At 44.6% G+C, this 11859-nt stretch overlaps 1 protein-coding gene across 1 annotated transcript; it reads right to left on the bottom strand.

The window, feature by feature from the left end:
• Positions 1-6838: 6838 nt before the first annotated feature.
• Positions 6839-10032, bottom strand: LOC308365420 (frizzled-7-like). The gene has a single exon (XM_080838835.1). The coding sequence runs from the start codon at positions 9360-9362 to the stop codon at positions 7695-7697; it is 1668 nt and encodes a 555-aa protein (XP_080694961.1). The 5' UTR covers positions 9363-10032; the 3' UTR covers positions 6839-7694.
• Between the last annotated feature and the right edge of the window lie 1827 nt (positions 10033-11859).

The raw sequence follows: 11859 nt of genomic DNA, 5'->3' as shown, positions 1-11859 counted from the left end.
AGTCAAATATGCAGACATTGAGAACCCCAAGCAGCCACAGCAAATATCATTTACCTCAAGAGCTCGCTCTAAATACTGTCCATGTCATTCGAAGCGCCTTAACTGCAAATACCTCAGGTTCGAAACAGACCTCCAGTCTCCCATCATGGCCGCCCTGTGTGAGCGGCACCAGCTGGCCACAGCCCCGACTCAGCAGAGACAGAGGCAGCTCCTTCATGGCCCTCTCACAGGCCCTCTCTTAGACAGCTCCTTGGTCCTGATAAAAGGTTAGGTCCTTGATCCTGATAAAAGGTTAGGTCCTTGATCCTTATAAAAGGTTAGGTCCTTGATCCTGACAAAAGGTTAGGTCCTTGATCCTGATAAAAGGTTAGGTCCTTGATCCTGATAAAAGGTTAGGTTCATGATCCTGATAAAAGGTTATTAATATGCGAGCTCAACAGCCAATCGAATGGCTAGAACTATCCATCTACTACAGCCCTTAAGTGTTCAGTCTTGGGTCTGCTGTTTGAGTTTCTCTGTGTTTAGTCTCTGTTTGATTTTTTTCCCATGGATTCTTTAGCATTTCTTATTTTATGGCGTTTTACCTTCAGTAAAAAAATCATATTAGAATGTATAAGTAGTGTATAACATTGTTAGAATATATGTAGTTAGAATATATTAGAGTATAACATTGTCAGAATATATGTAGTTAGAATATATTAGTGTATAACAAGTCTTCTGTGTCAGTGTAGTCTTTTCTGTATGATTTGTGTTTCTGCAGGGATTGTCCAGTAGCCTCAGTAATGATGCCTCAGTAATGATGTCACATCCTCTTCCTCTTTTGGCTCTGCAGTGCTTCTTGAGTCATGACCTCGATGTTTGAGGGGAAGATGAGATAAAGGTCAAAGGTCACTCGTATAACAACTGCCAACAATCATAGTCCTAAAAAATAGAAAGAGTTGTCCTTTTTATTAATATACAGTATGTGCACACTTTAAAAAGGTTATCTCTGAGTGTTTAAGCCAGTTCTTCTCTTGCTCTTACATGTCTGACTGTGTGTGTGTGTGAGCTTCTTTACGAGTTTATGTGTAAAGCAGATAACCCTGTGTCCTCATAACTCTTAAAGACCTGTCAAACTAATCTGTGTGAAGTTATCCTAGAAATAAGAGCAAATGGTGCAGAATCTTGCCAATTAAACAGCGGAGTCCATTTTTTATTGTGATTATTAATCATTACAGCTCATTATCAGGATAAAGTGTGAAGCAACCACTTAATCTGGGCAGTTCAAGCCACAGACGTTAGGAATAAAACTTTTTCATACCAGTCTTACAAAAGTTTCAAAAGTGTCATTAAACAAACAGTCACCCAGAAAGTCACCCTTACCCTGCGTGATCCCGTAACTCCGGTCTGATTTAGCTGTGCCTCCTCATAACCTGACAGCCGTGCAGGCAGACCCACCGATTAACTACCAGTCCCGGTCAGTGTGGGAGAGCTCCGCCATTCTCCCAGTCTAGCCTTCACTGCCCGCCCGGGCTCTGTGTTTGCTCAGTTCCACTGTTGCCACGGCGCAGCTTAGCTCCTCAGCAAACACACTGTGTTCTTGTTGCCGTGGTTGCCTCGGAGAGGTTTACCCCTTAGTCACTAACAACAGTAACCCCTCTCACCCCACCCTTAACAGGCCTGGAGTCCAAGCCATCTTAACCTTTCCTGAAAGACAACTGCTACTTTGTGCCAGTGCATACGTACCAAGAGTGTGTGTGTTTGTGTGTGTGTGTGTGTGTGTGTGGGGGGGGGGGGGGGGGGGGGGGGTTGTGTGTGTGTCTGCATCTATGTCTGTGTCTGTATGTTTGCAATTGAGATTTAGGGGGAAGAAGTGGATTTGGCCTACTGAATCCACACACATACACACACACACACACACACACACACACACATACACACACACACATACACACACACACACACACACACACACACACACACACACACATACACACACACACACACATACATACTTCTCCACAGGGACACTGCGACAGACAAGTAGACTCCATTAATTATCTCCCATAAGTGTTTGGAGTCACACACTCTGACCTTACTGTGTGGGGCATGAGGGCTATTCTGTTCTGTTCTGTCTGCTGTGTGGGGCATGAGGGCTATTCTGTTCTGTTCTGTCTGCTGTGTGGGGCATGAGGGCGGTTTCTGTTCTGTTCTGTCTGCTGTGTGGGGCATGAGGGCGGTTTCTGTTCTGTCCTGTTCTGTTCTGTCTGCTGTGTTGGGGGGGGGGGGGGGGATGAGGGCTATTCTGTTCTGTCCTGTCTGCTGTGTGGGGCATGAGGGCTGTTCTGTTCGGTTCTGTCTGCTGTGTTGGGGGGGGGGGGGGGGGGCTGTTCTGTTCGGTTCTGTCTGCTGTGTTGGGGGGGGGGGGGGTGAGGGCTGTTCTGTTCTGTTCTGTCTGCTGTGTGGGGCATGAGGGCTGTTCTGTTCTGTTCTGTCTGCTGTGTGGGGCATGAGGGCGGTTTCTGTTCTGTTCTGTCTGCTGTGTGGGGCATGAGGGCGGTTTCTGTTCTGTTCTGTCTGCTGTGTGGGGCATGAGGGCGGTTTCTGTTCTGTTCTGTCTGCTGTGTGGGGCATGAGGGCGGTTTCTGTTCTGTCCTGTTCTGTCCTGTCTGCTGTGTGGGGCATGAGGGCTGTTCTGTTCGGTTCTGTCTGCTGTGTTGGGGGGGGGGGGGGGGGGGGGATGAGGGCTATTCTGTTCTGTCCTGTCTGCTGTGTGGGGCATGAGGGCTGTTCTGTTCTGTTCTCTCTGCTGTGTGGGGCATGAGGGCGGTTCTGTCCTGTCTGCTGTGTGGGGCATGAGGGCTGTTCTGTTCTGTTCTGTCTGCTGTGTGGGGCATGAGGGCTGTTCTGTTCTGTTCTGTCTGCTGTGTGGGGCATGAGGGCGGTTCTGTCCTGTCTGCTGTGTGGGGCATGAGGGCTGTTCTGTTCTGTTCTGTCTGCTGTGTGGGGCATGAGGGCGGTTCTGTCCTGTTCTGTCTGCTGTGTGGGGCATGAGGGCGGTTCTGTCCTGTCTGCTGTGTGGGGCATGAGGGCGGTTCTGTCCTGTCTGCTGTGTGGGGCATGAGGGCGGTTCTGTCCTGTCAGGAGTGCAGCGCAGTAGGGCCATAAAAGAGGCCAGCGTCTTTTGTTCTTCTAGGGTGAAGTAGAGAAGCAAGCATTAAAGAACGCAGATCCTTCTGGGCTTCTTTGAGATAGATAGAGGCTGGTCGCTGTATGCTTGAGCTAGTCCTCTGTAGTCCTAGTTCTCTGTAGGCCTAGTTTAGCTAAAGCTATCATGAGGAAGAGGTGACATGGCAGATATATGTAGACAGGGACACAGCACTTTTTATGCAGATACTGTATATGTAGGCAGGGACACAGCACTCTTTATGTAGACAATGACACAGCACTCTTTATGCAGATATACTGTATGTAGACGGTGGCATGACACTCTTTATGAATATACTGTATATAGACAGTGACATGGCACTCTTTATGCAGATATACAGTATGTAGAGAGTGATATGGTACTTTTTATGCAGATATATGGAGACAGTGACATGGCACTCTTTATGAAGATATATGTAGACAGTGACACAGCACTCTTTAAGAGGATATATGTAGACAGTGACACAGCACTATTTGTGCAGATATATTTAGACAGTGACACAGCACTCTTTATGCAGATATACTGTATGTAGACAGTGGCATGGCACTCTTTATGCAGATATACAGTATGTAGGCAGTGGACTGCAGCTCAGACCAGTATGTTGATGGGTTTGATGATGGTTCATGGGTATTGGTGATGAGAGGATAGTTTTGGTGAAGGTTTCAGGGGTATTGGTTATGGGAGGATGGTTTTGGTGATGGTTCATGGGTATTGGTTATGAGAGAAGTTTACACCCCAAATAATGTAGATTGAGACTATTTGAAACAGTATTTCTGTACACGCATGTGACAATCAAGGCATATCATTGGACATGTTTTAGAATAGATGTGGTATATTTGTTTTGATCAATCACAACAATTATTCAAATAAGATTTCCATCTCCAGCTGACAGTGAGTTTCACACTTGGATAAAAATGTTTTAACAACTATAGATTTGGAACAGAATGGGATAATGGAAAATACTATTAAATTGAGATATGACCAGGTACAGTGCCCTCCGCAATTATTGGCACCCTTAGTGAATGTGCCCATAACAGGCTATGAAAAAATATTTGTTTGCTGATTATCCTCTTGGTCTTTCACTCAAAATATTTACAAAAATCTTACCTTTTCATTGAAATAAATTATTGAAAGAAATTTTTTTTTTTTCATTAAATAAATACTATTCTCCTAAACAGGTGTGCCACAATTATTGGCACCCCTTTATTTAATGTTTTAAGAAGCCTCCCTTTACCAAGATAACAGCTCCAAGTCTTCTCCTATAGTGCGTGATGAGGTTGGTGAACACATGGTACAGACCTGAGACCATTCCTACATACAGTATCTCTGCAGATCCTTCAGATTTTGAGGTCAACACATTTGCAGATTCGGCTTCAGCTCTTCCCACAGATTTTCTATGGGGTTTAGGTCTGGGGACTGTGATGGCCATGGCAAAACCTTTATTCTGCTGTCGGTGAACCATTTTTGTGCTGATTTTGAGGTGTGCTTCGGATCATTGTCCTGCTGGGAGGTCCAACCACGGCCCATTTAAAGCTTCCTAGAGGGGGGCTGTTAGGTTTTTTATTTAATATCTGCTGGTATTTGATGGAGTACATGATACCAGGTATTCTAACAAGATGTCCAGGGCCTTTGGAAGAAAAACACCCCAACAACATCAGAGATCCGCCACCATACTTCAATGTGGGTATGGGGTGCTCTTCTGTATGGCTATCTTTCTGTCTACGCCAAACCCACCTCTGATGTTTGTTGCCAAGAAGCCTTATTTTGGTCTCATCTGACCATATAACTCTAACATAAAAGTCTGACTTACATTTGGCAAACTGTAGGCACTTTAGTTTGTTGTTGATTGACAGCAGAGGCTTTTTTCTGATAACCCTCAAAAACAACTTGTGGTGATGTAGGTGCAGTCTGATGGTAGTTTGGAGACTTTCTGACCCCAGGACTTAACTAACCTCTGCAATTATCCAGCTGTGATCCTTGGAGATTATTTGGCAAATCGAACCATCCTCCTCACGGTGTGTGGGGTTAATTTACAGATAGGTCCTCTTCCAGGCTGATTCCTGACATCTCCTGTCGCTTTTAACTTCTTAACTATTGCCCTGTTTGTGGAAGTGGGTATTTCCAACTGGTTAGATATTTTCTTATTTCCCTAAATCCGGAATTCTAGCAGCTCAACAACTTTTTGAATTTTACTTTGATGAAAAGGTAAGATTTTTGTGAATATTTTGAGGGAAAGACCAAGATGATAAACAGCAAAGGTATATTTTTTCATAGCCTGTTTTGGTCACATTCACTAAGGGTGCCAATGATTGTGGAGGACACTGTAAATACAAAACCGCTGTATGCTCATGTCAAAAAAATATTATTATACTTACCAACTCAACAAAATCATTTCTGGTATCACATACTCATATTCTGCTGAGAGTGCTTTTTCCACTTCATAAAAAGTGCATAGCCTTTATACTTGTTTCCAACTAATTTAAAAATGTAAAGCCTAAATTAATTAGTACTGTTAGACCCTTAAGCCATAGGTCCGGCAAAGGCCCTTCTTGCCCTGGGTTTGCCCTGTAATCGAGAGTAAGCTGTTTTTAATAAACCCTGAATCGGGGTGCAGTCAGTCAGTCAGAGGAATGCTCTGGAGCTCCAGCTTCAGCTACAGCAAAGGAGTCAAGGCACCGGAAGTGAACCTTTTTGTGAGGTTCACAGGAATTGAGGTCGTTCATGTCGTCACCCACACATACCTGTGGCATGGCTGAATGGAATCCACAGGTCAAATCTACCACTCTTAGATTGACACAACTACTTTTTCAGAAAAGTAGACTAAAAATCACGAAGATGTTTGATGTGCAGTAATTAAGCAAAAAGACATCTGACATAATAAAATAACGCATTGCACTAATTTGCTTTTATGGAGGCTAAAAACCCAGCATTAAGCTAAGAGTTATGGAAACATTAAAGCCCCTTTTCAGTTTGGAAATGTTCCGTGTGTGACTCCTGGAATGGGCCGCTATGGTAAGTCTGCCGGCCTTTAGATGGCACTAGTGTGCTGAGATCTACGTGACCAGGAGACTGAACGCGAGCGCCAGCCTCTGTGTAAAGAATGGCTTTACGGCTTTTGTGGAATGTTCTCCTTATGTGAGTCTTTCAAACCGGCCTGTGTTCAAATGTGATGTGTTGCTTACGTACACCAGAAATGGTCATTTCTCGCCGAATCAGAGTTGTTTTGAATCTAAGATTTGCTAGGTCGGGGCCAAGCAAACTTTCCATGCAAGGCCTTGCTCGATGTTCTAAATCCTTGAGATGGAAACACTGACTGAATATGCAGCCTGATCTCAAACAGCCGTTGAAATATGTTTACTATTGGTGATACTGGATCTAAAACGTGCACAACAGATGCCATCAGTGCATCCAAATACTGCTGTCCGTGCGTCATTAAACGCGGCAGTTTTATAGATGTATAATGCTAATCATTGATGTGGCTAATTACTTGGAAAGAACTGTGACTTCTTTAGGCCAAATGCCCTATAGTAACCTCTGCCTCGGCTCCATTTGCTTCGCAAACCTGGTGTGATTTAACTCGCTGAATTGCTAACATATGGTCTCGAGCAAATGGAAATCTCAGCTGCGACAGACGACTGGACAAAACAAAGCTTTAAAGGCGTTTTAAAAATCTAATTGTTTTATTCAGTGACACTGTACATATACAAATGGTATCTTACCGCATTTTTGAAAATCAAGTAAAAAACAGCAAGATTATTTTCATAAATACATATATTCTTTGAGAAAATGTGAGTATTTACAATATGTTGTTTAAAAGTAGCTTGCATAATCTCACAGCTGTACACATGCATAATACTATCTGGATTCTGGACACACGTGAGCAGTACGTCCGTTTGTAGAGGTATGCATGATTGTCGGTGGGTGGCTGCGAAACTCGAACACTTTTGCCAAATAAACAAAAAGACGTATAAGGCAAACATTCTGTTTTCTGGGCAAGGATCGCACATACTGTTGAACTGACTGTGCGCATGTCACGCCCTTAGCAGAACTAAATGAAATGCAATTGTCTATTTATTTTATAAAACTACAGACAACCACTGTGAATCTTGTTTCGTGATACAAAGTCAAAATATACCGTCCTGTTTTTAAAGAATATAAACGTTATACAACAAATAATTAAGACAGATTTGAATAACAATGAATGTTCTTCTGGCCTGGTGGTCAGAAGTTTTAGAAAATACATAACAGAAAACCAAACACCGTGGCACGTTAAAGTGTCCATAGGCTTTCATTCATTTACATGAAACTTGAATGAGCAAAATCAGCTTAGTTTGCATGTTTGATTCTTCTCCGGTGTGTTTGCCGCGTTTTGCTATCGTCCTGACCCAACTTCCCCGTTTAAAGTGTGGGGTCCGTGTGTGTGGATGGCTCCGAGATAATTTTTTGTATACGAAGTGAGCCTCGAGAGGTTACAACCTGAATGAAGACACTAGGCTACTATTGCGGCTCATACAGTGGTCTCTCCCTGGTTGCTGTTGCTGAGTCTCTTGTAGAATCGGCACCAGGACTGCAGCGTTTTCCCGGACCATATCCAGAAGCCGGAGGTGATGCCCACGATCATTGTCATGAGATACTTAATCATAAAAACGGTAAAGTCCGGGGTCATCGGCGCAAAGTTGGGTGCTGGGCACGGCACAGCGAAGCGCTTGCACGTCTGCATGTTCCAGGTCTTCTCCCATTGGGGACGGAAAGCCTGTTCGTAAAAGTAGCATGCGATTACTATCGTGGCCGGGACGGTGTACAGAACGCTAAACACCCCAATGCGCACCATCAGTTTCTCCAACTTTTCCGTCTTCGTGCCGTCGTGTTTCATGATGGTTCTGATGCGGAACAGGGACACAAAGCCCGCGAGCAGGAACGACGTGCCAATGAAGAGGTAGACGAAGAGGGGCGCGAGGACGAAGCCGCGCAAAGAGTCCACGTTGTAGATGCCCACGTAGCAGACGCCGGTCAGGATATCCCCGTCCACCTGGCCCATGGCGAGGATGGTGATGGTCTTGACCGCGGGCACTGCCCACGCTGCGAGATGGAAGTACTGAGAGTTCGCCTCGATGGCCTCATGACCCCACTTCATGCCCGCTGAGAGGAACCATGTGAGCGAGAGGAGGACCCACCAAATGGAGCTCGCCATCCCGAAAAAATACAGGATCATGAACAGAATGGTGCACCCCTCCTTCTTGGTGCCCTGGGCGACGGTTTTGTAGCCGTCGTCGTTAAATTTGTCAATGCACACAACTTTATCCTCGAGGAAGAATCCCGCAGCATAAGCCACCGCCACCATAAAGTAGCAGCCAGACAGGAAGATGATGCACCGCTCGGGGTAGCGGAAGCGCCTCATGTCCACTAGATAGGTAAGCACCGTGAAAAGAGTACTCACACAACACAAAATAGACCAAATACCCACCCATAGCCGGCCGAATTTAACCTCCTCCTCCCGAAAGTACATAAGGCCATTGGGTCTGCTGGGTTCGCACGGGGCCCCGCAGTCTTTAACTCCCATGAAGTAGTAATTCAGATACGGGGGCACCTCGAGCTGGAGGGGGCAGGAGAACTGGTGGCCAGGGCGCACAAAGGTTGGCAGTGTGATTAATTCCGGCTTGAAAGGCGTCGGGTCGGATGTAGGGCTCCCGGTGTCCGATGTGTTCTGTCCCACACAGATCTCCCCAGCTCCGTGAACGGGGAAATTCTCGCAGCGGAGCCGTTCGGGCCACTGGAAGCCAAATTTGTTCATCAGCGCCTCGCACCCCTGTCTGGCCCGCTCACACAACGAGCGACATGGCGGTATTGCCTGCTCCAGCACGGTGCACACCGGGGCGTACATGGAGCACAAGAAAAATTTCAAGTCCATGGAACACTGCACTTTCACCAGGGGGTAAAATTGGTGCACCTCGAGGCCGGCGTCTTCCTGGTTCGTGTGACCCAAAAGATTCGGCATGATGGTTTGGTTGTAAGCAATGTCTGTGCAAAGTGGTATGGAAATCGGCTGGCAAAAGCCATGCTCTGGAATTGAGATGCCCTTCTCTCCATGATACTGTCCGGAACACGGCTGCAAAATTAGGCAAACCAGGGCAACAACTAGTCCACTCGCTTGTACCCAGTCATTCGATACCGCCATGTTCGATAATAAAAAAAAAATCAAGTTCTCACTTGGTTGGAAAAACAAGTAGCCCGCGTATCCAAGTGTGGATAAAAGAGTCTTTCAGATGTTGAGAGGGGAAAAACTTTCCCCGGCGTTTTCTGATCAAATAAGATTAAAATTCTTCTGCTGTCCTCGCGCTGCGCTTCTCAAGCAACACGGCGAAAGGCTGCTCGTGGTCTCCACACGCGCATGTTACTCAAATGGACGTTCAGGGGAAATCTATTTGCGGGTTGGAAAATTAAACGAATGGTCTGTACAGGCTTCCTTCTCGTCGTGTCTCACAGTCAACGAAACGAGAAAAAAATGTTATTAACTGCAGAATAATCTCACATTAGAGTTTTTTTTAACAGAATATCATCTTTGAGAACAAGCACTCAGAAATCCGTTCAACAAAAAACTCTTCCAAGTTTTTCACAGGATCATCCACGTCCTAAATATTTGCAGCTGTTTCTTTTTTTTAGTTACTATCCTTGAGTCGTAACGGATTCAGACCAATGACTTCTAGTGTGGAGTACTACACACAGCAAACGTTTGTAAAAATAACAAAATTATCCTCATGTTATAAATCCAGTTGTTCTCCGCGCTGCCTCGCGTATTGCCCGTACTCTGCACACTACGGGGTTTGATCTAAATCACGGCACACAGACAATAATGTGCTGTCGGTTTCAAGACACCCCTCATTCAGATTCATGGTCCGTCTTTGCGGGGAGCCTTGAAACCGATATTTCTTGTCCAATAGCATACTTTGTTTTCCTTTACATCTCGCTTGTCATTGGTCAGGTTCCTAACTCATAGCAAAGAGCTCCACCCACCTTAAACTTTCTCCTGCTGCTGGTCATCAGCGTAACTTTGATAATTCGAGTAACAGTCCCAAACGAAGTTTCAGGCACAAAGCCTTGATGCATGGACTCATCGATAATTTTACGACAATACATTTACAGATTATTTCCTAATTATTTCCAGTTAAAACACTGTTAGGTAGATTTCACATTGTTATCCCCAAATAGATTCCTTTGGAAGAGACACACATTAACTATACCTACCGATAGAAACACTATGTTCTAATTTAAAGACTTGGAAATCGGTCTCTCTTGGTTTTGTAGATTATAATTTTATGGACATACTTTTATATACTATGTACTTTTTAGGCGTTAAGCGTTAGTGAGTTTGGGGACGACTAGACACGTTTGAGAAGACTGAAGCACGTTAGTCATGCAGGAGAATACTATCTGCTCTCAACGAACGCAGTCGGTTGTCCGAATTTGTTGCTTCCACGGCGGCGCTGTTTGATCACTAGCAAAACGTATTTACATGCCCCTCAACGGCAGGCTTACCACACTATGCATTGCAGCCCATTGAGTGAAAAACTTAGATAAGTAAACTATTATACTCTACAGCTATGACACGACTGGACGCTGAACCTGAACGGTGAGGTCCCCCAAGTTATGTGGATGAATCATCTTACATTTAGCATTCATAGCCCTTGAATGTGGAGATAAAAAACGAGTTGCAACATGACAATATGTGGAGCTGTGTTGGACATCAAAATCTCCCCCTAGAAAAATAACAGGCTTTTCTGTTTTGGTTAGTGTTCTTGTTTAATAAATGCCTTACAGCACACAGCCTACTGCTGGTCATAAAAACACCTCCTATTTTGTTCTGAATCCTTTCAAAACTAACTGAGTGGCCCCGGGACACAGATGCAATGTATTCACATGCATAGTCTTATCTGAAGATCCAGGCTGACTCACTCAGCCTGCTATGTCCAAGTAAATGAGGGTGCATTGAATTGCCTAACTTACCCGACTAGTCTTAATGGCCTCAGTATGTCTGCGTTTTCAGACCGTGGACTCATGCTTCCCTTCACATTCCACGCCTGCTATGCACAGGCCAGTTAGGCTGTGTGAAAGTGGTCAAACAAGAACAAGTATTGTGGTCATCATGGATAGCAATTGTCTTGCTAAGGTGATGGCAATGTGCAATATTTAAAATGAAGCCTTTCTTTGTCTTGTGTGTGCCTGTGTGTGTGTGTGTGTGTGTGTGTGTGTGTGTGTGTGTGTGTGTGTGTGTGTTTGTGTTTGAGATAGGGAGAGCAATAGATAATGCACTTCTGTTGTTGTGCATGTGTTTTAATGTATTTGCGCATATACAGTACTTTACATTTTTTGTGATGTTGCATGCACTTTGTTTGTGCATATCCATGTATACGTATTCCTTTGTGTAAGAAAATATACAGAAGAGGAAATGAAAGGTTCAAATCAGTTGGAAAATATTAAAGGTTCAAATCAGTGAACCCTTGATAGATGTTAAAAATGAAATATGTAGATGCTGCAGATGGAAACACGCTCTTTAGCCAATTTAGGCTATTTAGAAACTGTACCCAGAATCTCGTCCCTCGACTACATTTACTAGTCATGATGATTATCGATATTAGTCTCATCCCAAGACTACATTTACTAGTCATGATGATTAT

Source organism: Sprattus sprattus (genome assembly GCF_963457725.1).
Source record: "Sprattus sprattus genome assembly, chromosome: 5".
NCBI classification, from domain to species: domain Eukaryota; kingdom Metazoa; phylum Chordata; class Actinopteri; order Clupeiformes; family Clupeidae; genus Sprattus; species Sprattus sprattus.
Note: the sequence above shows the minus strand (reverse complement) of the source record. Positions and strands in the feature narration are given on the sequence as shown.